The sequence below is a fragment of the Lonchura striata genome, chromosome 27 (genome assembly GCF_046129695.1).
Source record: "Lonchura striata isolate bLonStr1 chromosome 27, bLonStr1.mat, whole genome shotgun sequence".
NCBI lineage: Eukaryota > Metazoa > Chordata > Aves > Passeriformes > Estrildidae > Lonchura > Lonchura striata.
Window position 1 is genome coordinate 9,197,671 of NC_134629.1, and position 13,273 is coordinate 9,210,943.

Genomic DNA, 13,273 nt, shown 5'->3' on the forward strand with positions numbered 1-13,273 from the left:
CCCATCCTGGGAGCTCCAGGACACGGCGGGGCCTCCATGGTGCCAGGGACCATCCGTGTCCGTGTCCGTGTTCCCTGTCCCCTGTCCCGTGTCTGTGTCCCTCTGTCCCTCGGTCCCTCTGTCCATCTGGGTGTCCATCCCAGATGTCCCTCAGGTGGATCTGGGTGTCCCTGACCTGTCCCTGTCCCTCCCGTGTCCCTCCCGTGTCCATCCCGTGTCCACCCCTTTGTCCAGTTGTCCGTCCATGCTGTGTCCGTCTGTCCATGCCATGTCCGTCTGTCCATGGGTGCTGTGTCCATCCGTCCATTGCGTGTCCATCCGTCTGCGCTGTGTCCGTCTGTCTGTGAATGCCGTGTCCATCCGTCCATCGCATGTCCATCTGTCTGTGTCCATCTGTCCGTGGGTGCCGTGTCTGTCCGTCCATCGTGTGTCAATCCGTCCATCGTGTGTCCATCCGTCTGTCCGTGTCCATCTGTCCGTGGGTGCCGTGTCCATCCGTCTGTCGTGTCCATCTGTCCATGGGAGCTGTGTCCATCTGTCCGTGGCTGCCGTGTCCATCTGTCCATCGTGTGTCCATCCGTCCATCTGTGTCCATCTGTCCATGGAAGCTGTGTCCATCTGTCCGTGGGAGCTGTGTCCATCCATCCGTGGGTGCCGTGTCCGTCCGTCGGTGTCCGTCCGTCCCTCGCGTGTCCGTCCGTCCGTCCGTCGGCGTCCGTCCGTCGCGGCGCCGCTCAGGCCGTTGCGGGCGCGGCGCCGGGGCTCTCGGCGGCTCCGGCCGCCCAGTGCGGCCGCCGGACGGTGCCGGTGCGGCCGTCGCTGGCCTGCGGCCGCTGCTCCCGGGGGATGCGCACGGCGCGGAAGCGCGGCACGGCCGGCGGCGGCGCGCGGTGGAAAAACCCCGCCTGGGGGGAGAGGGGAGAGGGGCAGCGGGCCTGTCGCGACGTGGCAGCGCGGGATATCGCGACGTATCCCGGGATGTATCGCGACGTATCCCGGGATGTATCACGAGTTATCCCGGGATATATCGCGACATATCACAGGATATATCGCGACATATCACAGGATATATCACGAGTTATCCCGGGATATATCGCGAGGTATCCCGGGATATATCACGAGTTATCCCGGGATATATCACGACGTATCCCGGGATATATCGCGACGTATCCCGGGATATATCGTGACGTATCCCGGGATGTATCGCGACGTATCCCGGGATACATCATGACGTATCCCGGGATATATTGCGAGTTATCCCGGGATATATCGCGAGGTATCCCGGGATATATCACGAGTTATCCCGGGATATATCCCGACGTATCCCGGGATATATCCCGACGTATCCCGGGATACATCGTGACGTATCCCGGGATACATCGTGACGTATCCCGGGATATATCACGAGTTATCCCGGGATATATCGCGAGGTATCCCGGGATATATCTCGAGATATCCCGCGATGTATCGCGAGTTATCCCGGGATATATCACGAGTTATCCCGGGATATATCACGAGTTATCCCGGGATATATCGCGAGTTATCCCGGGATATATCCCGACGTATCCCGGGATGTGTCGCGGCGCCCTCACCTTGCGCAGCGCCAGCACCAGCAGCCCCAGCAGCGCCAGCCCCAGCAGCGCCGCCAGCGGCAGAACCCACCAGGGCACGGCGGGCACGGCCACGCCCGGCTCCGCGTGCACCGACAGCGACATCTGCGGGGGCACGGGGTCACGGGGTCACACGGGGTCACAGGGGTCACACGGGGTCACAGGGGGGTCACACAGGGGTCACACGGGGGTCACACGGGGGTCACGGGGTCACAGGGGTCATTGGGACATTGGGGACAGTGGGCACGGCCACGCCCGGCTCCGCGTGCACCGACAGCGACATCTGCGGGGTCACAGGGGTCACGGGGTCACACGGGGGTCACACGGGGTCACACGGGGGTCACACGGGGGTCACGGGGTCACAGGGGTCATTGGGACATTGGGGACAGCGGGCACGGCCACGCCCGGCTCCGCGTGCACCGACAGCGACATCTGCGGGGGCACGGGGGGGTTACGGGGTCACACGGGGTCACAGGGGGGTCACACGGGGTCACACAGGGGTCACGGGGTCACAGGGGTCACACGGGGTCATTGGGGTCATTGGGGTGTCCCCAGGTGTGTCCCCATCTGTCCCCAGGTGTATTTTAGGTGTCCCCAGGTGTCCCAGGTATCCCCAGGTGTATTTTAGGTGTCCCAGGTGTCCCCAGGTGTATTTTAGGTGTCCCCAGGTGTCCCAGGTGTATTTTAGGTGTCCCAGGTGTCCCCAGGTGTCTCAGGTGTATTTTAGGTGTCCCCAGGTGTATTTTAGGTGTCCCCAGGTGTCCCAGGTGTATTTTAGGTGTCCCAGGTGTATTTTAGGTGTCCCAGGTGTCCCAGGTGTCCCCAGGTGTCCCCAGGTGTATTTTAGGTGTCCCATCTGTCCCCAGGTGTCCCCAGGTGTCCTCAGGTGTATTTTAGGTGTCCCAGGTGTCCCCAGGTGTCCCCAGGTGTCTCAGGTGTATTTTAGGTGTCCCAGGTGTCCCCACCTGCGCCACCGGGTCCCTGACGAGGACGTTGCCGTGGGGTGAGGTGACCGAGACCTCGGCGCGCACGATCAGCTCCAGGTGCTGCACGCCCAGGAACTCCTGGGAATTCGGGATTCGGGAATTCGGGATTGGGGATTCGGGAATTTGGGATTGGGGATTCGGGAATTTGGGATTGGGGATTCGGGGTTTGGGATTCGGGATCCGGGAATTTGGGATTGGGGATTCGGGATTCGGGATTCGGGGTTTGGGATTCGGGATTCGGGGTTTGGGATTGGGGATTCGGGATTCGGGATTCGGGGTTTGGGGTTTGGGGTTTGCGATTTGGGATCTGGGAATTCGGGATTCGGGAATTCGGGATTCGGGAATTTGGGATTGGGGATTCGGGGTTCGGGATTCGGGATTTGGGATCTGGGAATTCGGGATTCTGTATTTGGGAATTTGGGAATTCGGGATATGGGAACTCAGGAATTCGGAATTCGTGAATTGGGGATTCGGGAATTCAGGAATTCGGGATTGGGGATTTGGGGTTTGGGATTTTGGGATTCAGGATTTGGGAATTGGGGATTCGGGAATTGGGGATTCGGGAATTCAGGAATTTGGGATTGGGGTTTGGAAATCCGGGATTCGGGAATTTGGGGTTCAGGATTCAGGAATTCGGGATTCAGGAATTTGGGGTTCAGGATTCAGGAACTGGGGGTCCAGGATTCAGGAATTGGGGATCTGGGATATAGGAATTTGGGGTTCGGGATTCAGGAATTTGGGGATCTGGGATTCAGGAATTCGGGGTGCAGGAATTGGGGATCCGGGATTCAGGAATTTAGGGTTCAGGATTCAGGAATTCTGGGTTCGGGATTCAGGAATTGGGGTGCAGGAATTGGGGATCCGGGAATCAGGAATTGGGGATCCGGGATTCAGGAGTTCGGGATACGGGATTCAGGAATTGGGGTGCAGGAATTGGGGATCCGGGAATCAGGAATCGAGGGTCCGGGATTCAGGAATTGGGGTGCAGGAACTGGGGGTGCAGGAACCGGGGGTCCGGGATTCAGGAATTGGGGTGCAGGAATTGGGGGTGCAGGAACTGGGGGTGCAAGAACCGGGGTGCAGGAACCGGGGGTGCAGGAATTGGGGTGCAGGAATTGGGGTGCAGGAACCGGGGGTCCGGGATTCAGGAATTGGGGTGCAGGAATTGGGGGTGCAGGAACCAGGGTGCAGGAGCCGGGGGTCCAGGATTCAGGAACCGGGGGTCCGGGATTCAGGAATTGGGGTGCAGGAATTGGGGTGCAGGAACCGGGGGTGCAGGAATTGGGGTGCAGGAATTGGGGTGCAGGAACCGGGGGTCCGGGATTCAGGAACCGGGATTCAGGAACCGGGGGTCCGGGATTCAGGAACTGGGGGTGCAGGAATTGGGGTGCAGGAGCCGGGCTCTGGGATTCAGGAATTCGGGGTTCGGGATTCAGGAACCGGGGTGCAGGAACCGGGGTGAGGAACCGGGGTGCAGGAGCCGGGGTTCGGGATTCAGGAATTGGGGTGCAGGAGCCGGGCTCCGGGATTCAGGAATTCGGGGTTCGGGATTCAGGAACCGGGGTGCAGGAACCGGGGCTCCGGGATTCAGGAATTCGGGGTTCGGGATTCAGGAATTGGGGTGCAGGAGCCGGGATTCAGGAATTGGGGTGCAGGAGCCGGGCTCCGGGATTCAGGAATTGGGGTGCAGGAATTGGGGTGCAGGAATTGGGGTGCAGGAGCCGGGCTCCGGGATTCAGGAATTCGGGGTTCGGGATTCAGGAATTGGGGTGCAGGAGCCGGGCTCCGGGATTCAGGAATTCGGGGTTCGGGATTCAGGAATTGGGGTGCAGGAGCCGGGGTGAGGAACCGGGGTGCAGGAGCCAGGCTCCGGGATTCAGGAGCCGGGATTCAGGAATTGGGGTGCAGGAGCCGGGCTCCGGGATTCAGGAATTGGGGTGCAGGAGCCGGGCTCCGGGATTCAGGAATTCGGGGTTCGGGATTCAGGAACCGGGGTGCAGGAGCCGGGATTCAGGAATTGGGGTGCAGGAGCCGGGGTGCAGGAATTGGGGTGCAGGAGCCGGGCTCCGGGATTCAGGAATTCGGGGTTCGGGATTCAGGAATTGGGGTGCAGGAGCCGGGCTCCGGGCTCCCTGCGTGCCCACCTCCAGGAAGGTCCCGTTCCAGAGGCGCCCCCGCGCCCGCAGCTCCGAGCGCTCCAGCGACGGCAGCGGGCACCGGAACGGGCGGCAGCGCGCCGTGCCGAGGGCGCAGTCCTGGAACGGGCACCGGGATTGGGGCACCCGGGATTGGGGCACCCCAAAACCGGGACACCCCAAAACCGGGGCACCCCGAAACCGGGACACCCAGGAACCGGGACACCCGGGATTGGGACACCCCGGAACCGGGATACCCCAGAACCGGGACACCCCGGAACCGGGACACCCCAAAACCGGGATACCCCGGAACCGGGACACCCGGGATTGGGGCACCCCGGAACCGGGGCACCCCCAAAACCGGGACACCCCGGAACCGGGATACCCCAGAACCGGGATACCCCAATACCGGGGCACCCCAAAACCGGGACACCCCAGAACCGGGATACCCCAGAACCGGGATACCCCAAAACCGGGGCACCCCAAAACCGGGACACCCCAGAACCCGGACACCCCCAAAACCGGGATACCCCAAAACCGGGACACCCCGAAACCGGGGCACCCCAGAACCGGGACACCCGGGATTGGGACACCCCCCGGAACCGGGGCACCCCGAAACCGGGACACCCGGGATTGGGGACACCCCGAAACTGGGACATCCCCCCAGAACCGGGATACCCCAAAACCGGGACACCCCAGAACTGGGACACCGGGATTTGGGGGACCCCCAACCCCCGAGCAGGGCCCCCCCAAGCCCCCCCAGACTCACCAGGGTCACGTTCCTCCTCCTCCTCCCCGCGGGCACCGCCCAGGGCCGGGCCGGGGGCTCCTGGGGGGGGTCCCCCCGACCGGGCGGCTCCTGGGGGGGCAAGGGTGGGTTTGGGGGGGCGGGAGAGACCCCCGGGTCACCACCGGGCACCTCCTGGGCACCCCTGGGTACCCCCGGGCACCCCTGGATGCTCCTGGACACCACCCCAGGCACCCCTGGACACCTCTGGCCACTTTAGGACACCCCAAGGACACCCCTGAACACCCTTGGGTACCCCTGGACACCCCCGGGCACCCCTGGACACCACCCCAAACATCTCTGGACACCTCTGGACACCCCCAGGCCCCCCCAGGACACCCCAGACCCCCCAGGACACCCCAGACCCCCCCAGACTCCCCCAGATCCCCCCAGGACCCCCCCAGGACCCCCCCAGGACCCCCCATGACCTCCCCAGGACACCTCTGGACACCCCCAGGCCCCCCCAGGACACCCCAGGACCCCCCAGGACCCCCCCAAATCCCCCCCATGACCCCCCCAGACCCCCCCCAGACCCCCCCCAGGACACCCCAGACCCCCCCAGGACACCCCAGGACCCCCCCAGGACACCCCAGACCCCCCCCAGACCCCCCCAGGACCCCCCCCAAATCCCCCCCAGACCCCCCCAGACCCCCCCAGGACCCCCCAGGACCCCCCCAGACCCCCCCAGACCCCCCCAGACCCCCCCAGGACCCCCCAGACCCCCCCCAGACCCCCCCAGACCCCCCCAGACCCCCCCAGGACCCCCCCAGGACCCCCGTCCCCCCGCTCTCACCAGGGCGAGGCGCAGGGGGTTGGCCGGGGGGCTGCAGGGCACGGGGGGGGTGCCCAGCTCCAGGCTCAGGGGGTACAGGAGCCACTTCCCGCTGGGCAGCTCCAGCGGCCACTGCACGGTCAGCGCGGCCGAGCCGGGGGTCTTCAGCAGCGGCCCCCGCTGCGAGACCTGGGGTGCGGCCGGGACCCCAAAATCACCCCAAAACCAAAGTTAACCCTGGCCCCCGCTGCGCCACCTGGGGCGCGGCCGGGACCCCAAAATCACCCCAAAACTAAAATTAAACCCGGCCCCCGCTGCGAGACCTGGGGCGCGGCCGGGACCCCAAAATCACCCCAAAACCAAAGTTAACCCTGGGCCCAAAAATGAGCCCAACCCCAAAACCAGCCCGGCCCCCGCTGCGAGACCTGGGGCACGGCCGGGACCCCCAAAATCACCCCAAAACCAAAGTTAACCCTGGGCCCAAAAATGATCCCAACCCCAAAACCAGCCCGGCCCCCGCTGCGAGACCTGGGGCATGGCCGGGACCCCCAAAATCACCCCAAAACTAAAATTAACCCTGGGCCCAAAAATGATCCCAACCCCAAAACCAGCCCGGCCCCCGCTGCGAGACCTGGGGCACGGCCGGGACCCCCCAAAATCACCCCAAAACTAAAATTAACCCTGGGCCCAAAAATGAGCCCAAAACCAAAACCAGCCCGGCCCCCGCTGTGAGACCTGGGGCACGGCCGGGACCCCCCAAAATCACCCCAAAACTAAAATTAACCCTGGCCCTCGCTGCGAGACCTGGGGCACGGCCGGGACCCCCCAAAATCACCCCAAAACTAAAATTAACCCTGGCCCTCGCTGCGAGACCTGGGGCACGGCCGGGACCCCCGAAAATCACCCCAAAACTAAAATTAACCCCGGCCCCCACTGCGCCACCTGGGGCACGGCCGGGACCCCAAAATCACCCCAAAACCAAAATTAACCCCGGCCCCAAAAATGAGCCCAAAACCAAAACCAGCCCGGCCCCCGCTGCGCCACCTGGGGCACGGCCGGGACCCCCAAAAATCACCCCAAAACTAAAATTAACCCCGGCCCCCGCTGTGAGACCTGGGGCACGGCCGGGACCCCCCGAAATCACCCCAAAACTAAAATTAAACCCGGCCCCCGCTGCGAGACCTGGGGCACGGCCGGGACCCCCAAAATCACCCCAAAACCAAAATTAACCCTGGGCCCAAAAATGAGCCCAAAACCAAAATTAACCCTGGGCCCAAAAATGAGCCCAAAACCAAAATTAACCCCGGCCCCAAAAATGATCCGAACCCCAAAACCAGCCCGGCCCCCGCTGCGAGACCTGGGACATGGCCGGGACCCCCAAAAATAATCCCGGCCCCAAAAATAACCCCAGCCCAAAACCAAAAATAATCCCGGCCCCAAAACCAGCCCCGACCCCAAAATCCGCCCCTGGATGGAACCCCCACCCCATTTTAGTTTTGGGGACCCAAGGAGGGGGTCTCTGTTTCGGGGTCTCTGTTTTGGAGGTCTGTAATTGCAGGGTGTGTAATTTTGGGGGTCTCTGGTTTTGGGGTCTGTAATTTGGGGCTCTGTAATTTGGGGGTCTCTGGTTTTGGGGGTCAATGTTTTTGGGGTCTGTAATTTCAGGGTCTGTAATTTTTGGGGTCTCTGTTTTTGGGGTCTGTAGTTTCGGGCTCTGTAATTTCGGGCCCTGTAATTTGGGGGTCTCTGTTTTTGGGGGTCTCTGTTTTTGGGGGTCTCTGTTTTTTGGGCTCTGTAATTTCGGGCTCTGTAATTTGGGGGTCTGTAATTTGGGGGTCTCTGTTTTTTGGGGTCTGTAATTTCAGGCTCTGTAATTTGGGGGTCTCTGGTTTTGGGGGTCTCTGTTTTTGGGGGTCCCTGGTTTTGGGCTCTGTAATTTCGGGCTCTGTAATTTCGGGCTCTGTAATTTGGGGGGTCTCTGTTTTTTGGGCTCTGTAATTTGGGGGTCTCTGGTTTTGGGGGTCTCTGTTTTTTGGGCTCTGTAATTTCGGGCTCTGTAATTTGGGGGGTCTCTGTTTTCAGGCTCTGTAATTTGGGGCTCTGTAATTTGGGGCTCTGTAATTTGGGGGGTCTCTGTTTTTTGGGCTCTGTAATTTGGGGCTCTGTAATTTGGGGGGGTCTCTGGTTTTGGGGGTCTCTGTTTTTGGGGGTCTCTCACCGTGACCTCGAAGCTGACGGCGCTCCCCACCTGGCTCTCCCTCTTCACCGCGCTCTCCCCCACCACCTGCCCCCCAAAAAACACCCGGGGGGGCACGGCCACGCTGCGGGGAGAGCCCAGCCGTGAGGGGGGGTCCCCGACCCCCAAACCGCCCCCCGGCACCCCGAAACCCCCTCCCCACTCACCCCATCACGGCCAGGGGCAGCTCGATGACCACGCGGACGCGGGCGACCACCGGCTCCAGCCCCGGCTGCTCGCTGGTGCTGGGGGGGAATTGGGGTCGGGGGGCGAGGTGAGACCCCCCAAAAAAACCCCCAAGGCAGTGCGGGGGGGGTTGAACCCCAAATTGCAGCCCCCCGACCCTAAATGTTGGGGGGATGGAGTCTAAAACTGCCTGGGTGTTGTTAAATCCTCCAGGGTCTGGTCCCCAGGGTCTGGGGGGTCTGACCCCCAAATTCCCCAGGGTTTCACCCCAAACACGGGGGGTCTGACCCCAAATCCGGGGGCTCTGACCCCAAATCCCGGCGGTATCATCCCCCAATCCCGGGGGTCCCATCCCCAGCCCGGGGGTCAATCCCCAATCCCGGGGGTCCCATCCCCAGCCCGGGGGTCCCATCCCCACCCTGGGGGTCAATCCCCACCCGGGGGTCCCATCCCCAATCCCGGGGGTCCCATCCCCACCCGGGGGTCCCATCCCCACCCGGGGGTCAATCCCCAATCCCGGGGGTCCCATCCCCAATCCCGGGGGTCCCATCCCCACCCCGGGGGTCCCATCCCCAATCCCGGGGGTCCCATCCCCACCCGGGGGTCCCATCCCCACCCCGGGGGTCCCATCCCCACCCGGGGGTCCCATCCCCACCCGGGGGTCAATCCCCAATCCCGGGGGTCCCATCCCCAATCCCGGGGGTCCCATCCCCACCCCGGGGGTCCCATCCCCAATCCCGGGGGTCCCATCCCCACCCGGGGGTCCCATCCCCACCCCGGGGGTCCCATCCCCCAATCCCGGGGGTCCCATCCCCACCCCGGGGGTCCCATCCCCCAATCCCGGGGGTCCCATCCCCACCCCGGGGGTCCCATCCCCACCCGGGGGTCCCATCCCCAATCCCGGGGGTCAATCCCCAATCCCGGGGGTCCCATCCCCACGCGGGGGTCGCAGCCCCCAATCCCGGGGGTCAATCCCCAATCCCGGGGGTCAATCCCCAGCCCGGGGGTCCCATCCCCCAATCCCGGGGGTCAATCCCCAGCCCGGGGGTCCCATCCCCACCCGGGGGTCCCATCCCCCAATCCCGGGGGTCCCATCCCCAGCCCGGGGGTCCCATCCCCACGCGGGGGTCGCAGCCCCCCGCCCGCTCACGTGGACAGCTCCAGCCGCACCGCCAGCTCCGTGGTGTGGATGGAGATGCCCGAGGTGCTGAGGATGAGGAAGAAGCGCACCTGGGGGGCACAGGGGGCGTTGGGGGGGTCGGGGGATGTTGGGCGCTGGGGGGGGGTCGGGGGTCTCTGGGGGGGGGTCGGGGGTGTTGGGGTTTGAGGTGGGGGGTGTTGGGGAAAGGTCTGGGGGTGTTGGGGAGGGGTCGGGGGGATTGGGGAGGAGTCGGGGGGCGTTGGGGGGTCAGGGGTGTTGGGGGGGTCGGGGGGTGTTGGGGAGGGGTCGGGGGTCTCTGGGGGGGGTCGGGGGTCGTTGGGGAGGGGGCTGCGCCCACCTGGGCCCCCCGTTTGAGGGGGTTCCCCAGCTCGCACTCCACCCTGGAGCCGTTCTGGTTGGCCAAGCACAGAACCTTGTCCTGGGGGGGGACAGGGCTGAGACCTGTCCGTCTGTCCGTCTGTCCCCCTGTCCGTCTGTCCCCCTGTCCGTCTGTCCCCCTGTCCCCCTGTCCCCCTGTTCCTCTGTCCGTCTGTCCGTCTGTCCCCCTGTCCCTCTGTCCGTCTGTCCGTCTGTCCCCCTGTCCGTCTGTCCCGCTGTCCGTCTGTCCGTCTGTCCCTCTGTCCCTCTGTCCGTCTGTCCGTCTGTCCCCCTGTCTGTCTGTCCCCCTGTCCCTCTGTCCGTCTGTCCGTCTGTCCCCCTGTCCCTCTGTCCGTCTGTCCGTCTGTCCCCCTGTCCGTCTGTCCGTCTGTCCCCCTGTCTGTCTGTCCGTCTGTCCCTCTGTCCGTCTGTCCCTCTGTCCCGCTGTCCCCGCTGTCCCGTGCCCAGCCGTGCCCGTCCCGTGCCCGTCCCCACTGTCCCGTGCCCGTCCCGTGCCCAGCCGTGCCCAGCCGTGCCCACCCCGTGCCCGTCTCCGCTGTCCCGTGCCCAGCCGTGCCCATCCCTGCCCATCCCGTGCCCGGCCGTGCCCACCCCGTGCCCGTCCCCACTGTCCCGTGCCCATCCCGTGCCCGGCCGTGCCCACCCCGTGCCCGTCCCCACTGTCCCGTGCCCGTCCCGTGCCCGTCCCGTGCCCCGCCGTGCCCACCCCGTGCCCACCCCGTGCCCATCCCGTGCCCGGCCGTGCCCACCCCGTGCCCGTCCCCACTGTCCCGTGCCCATCCCGTGCCCGGCCGTGCCCACCCCGTGCCCGTCCCCACTGTCCCGTGCCCGTCCCGTGCCCGTCCCGTGCCCCGCCGTGCCCACCCCGTGCCCACCCCGTGCCCATCCCGTGCCCAGCCGTGCCCACCCCGTGCCCGTCGCTGCGCAGGGCGGCGTAGGGCAGCTCCGGGGGGAAGGCGGCGGCCAGCAGCGCCTGGTGGGCATCGTCCCCGTCCCGCTGCGGCTCCGCGGGCACCGAGGGCTCGTTGGTCACCAGCACCTCCAGCGCCACGTCCTTCTGCTCGCTGACGGCGAAGATGGCAGTGCCAGCCTCGTCCCTGCGGGCACAGCCACCGTGGGGACACCGCGGGCGCCCAGCGAGAGGTGGCAGTGCCACCCTCACCCCTGTCACTGCCTTGGGGACATCCCTGGGCACTCGGAGAGGTGGCAGTGCCACCCTCACCCCTGGGACTGCCCTGGGGACATCCCTGGGCACTCAGGGAGAGGTGGCAGTGCCACCCTCACCCCTGGGACTGCCCTGGGGACATCCCTGGGCACTCAGGGAGAGGTGGCAGTGCCACCCTCACCCCTGGGACTGCCCTGGGGACATCTCCAGGTCCCTCACAGAGAGGTGGCAGTGCCACCCTCACCCCTGGGACTCCCTTGGGGACATCTCCAGGTCCCTCACAGAGAGGTGGCAGTGCCACCCTCACCCCAGGGACTGCCCTGGGGACATCTCCAGATCCCTCACAGAGAGGTGGCAGTGCCACCCTCACCCTGTCACTCATTTGGGGACACCCCTGTCCCTCACAGAGAGGTGGCAGTGCCACCCTCACCCCTGTCACTGCCCTGGGGACACCCGTGTCCCTCCCGGCACGGTGGCAGTGCCACCCTCACCCTGTCACTCATTTGGGGACACCCCGGTCCCTCACAGAGAGGTGGCAGTGCCACCCTCACCCCTGTCACTCCTCTGGGGACACCCCGGTCCCTCCCGGCGCGGTGGCAGTGCCACCCCGGCCCGGGTGCCGCTGTCCCCTCACCTGGGCAGGGGCACGAAGTCGCTGTCGCCCAGGCGGGCGCAGAAGCGCGGCCGCAGCTCCAGGTGGCTCTGGCAGATTTTGTCATCGCCGCAGCCCTGGCGCAGGAAATGCACCTGGGACAGCGAGGGGACAGTGGGGACACCGAGGGGACACCGAGGGGACACCGGGGGGACAGTGGGGACAGCGAGGGGACATTGAGGGGACAGTGGGGACAGCAAGGGGACATTGAGGGGACAGTGGGGGGACACTGAGGGGACATTGAGGACACCGAGGAGACATTGGGGACACCGAGGGGACAGTGGGGGAACATCGGGGGGACACCGAGGGGACATTGGGGGGACAGTGGGGACACCGAGGGGACATTGGGGACACCGAGGGGACATTGAGGGGACAGTGGGGACAGCGAGGGGACAGTGGGGGGACATCGGGGGGACACTGAGGGGACATTGGGGGGACATTGGGGACACCGAGGGGACAGTGGGGACAGTGAGGGGACACCGGGGGGACAGTGGGGACATCGAGAGGACATTGGGGAGACACCGAGGGGACATTGGGGGGACAGTGGGGACACCGAGGGGACCGAGGGGACACTGAGGGGACACAGGGGGGTGACACAGGTACCCCAGGTGACACAAGTGGCACAAGGGTGGCACAGGGGGTGACACGGGTGGCACAGGGGGTGACACGGTGCCCACCTCGGTGTGCAGCGAGCTGGGCTGGTGCGGGCTGAGCACGGGGGGCAGCGGGGGCAGCGCCGCGCCCCCCGCCCCCCGCGCCCCCCGGTGCCCGTCCCGGTCCCGGTGCCCGTCCCGGTGCCCGTCCCGGTCCCGGTGCCCCCCGGCGATGGCGAAGGCCAGGCTGACCCCCACGGGCCGCAGCTTGTCCCGGATCTCGTCCTGAGCCGGAGGAGGAGGAGGAGGGCGGGAGGAAGGTCAGGGCGGCGCTGGCACAACTTGGGGGGACGGGGAGGAAGGCGAGGAGGAGGAGGAGGAGGAGATGGGGATGGGGGACGGGGATTGGGGTGAGGAGGGTGAGGATGAGGAAGGTGAGGAAGAGGAAGATGAGGATGAGGAAGGTGAGGAGGAGGAAGATGAGGCTGAGAAGATGAGGCTGAGGAAGGTGAGGAGGAGGAAGATGAGGATGAGGAAGATGAGGATAAGGAAGGTGAGGATGAGGAGGCTGAGGCTGAGGAAGGTGAGGATGAGGAGGCTGAGGGTGAGGA

At 65.3% G+C, this 13,273-nt stretch overlaps 1 protein-coding gene across 1 annotated transcript in view; it reads right to left on the minus strand.

Moving 5' to 3' along the window:
* Positions 1 to 206: 206 nt before the first annotated feature.
* Positions 207 to 13,273, minus strand: part of ITGA7 (integrin subunit alpha 7) — a 32,066-nt gene continuing 18,999 nt past the window's right edge. Inside the window, 15 exon segments of the mRNA XM_077788586.1 lie at positions 207 to 905; positions 1,563 to 1,736; positions 1,825 to 1,893; positions 1,974 to 2,042; positions 2,576 to 2,674; positions 4,741 to 4,851; positions 5,501 to 5,533; positions 6,312 to 6,479; positions 8,509 to 8,611; positions 8,694 to 8,771; positions 9,863 to 9,942; positions 10,212 to 10,292; positions 11,160 to 11,349; positions 12,052 to 12,164; positions 12,747 to 12,947. Of these exon segments, the coding sequence (XP_077644712.1) occupies positions 735 to 905; positions 1,563 to 1,736; positions 1,825 to 1,893; positions 1,974 to 2,042; positions 2,576 to 2,674; positions 4,741 to 4,851; positions 5,501 to 5,533; positions 6,312 to 6,479; positions 8,509 to 8,611; positions 8,694 to 8,771; positions 9,863 to 9,942; positions 10,212 to 10,292; positions 11,160 to 11,349; positions 12,052 to 12,164; positions 12,747 to 12,947 (1,740 nt within the window). The 3' untranslated portion in view covers positions 207 to 734.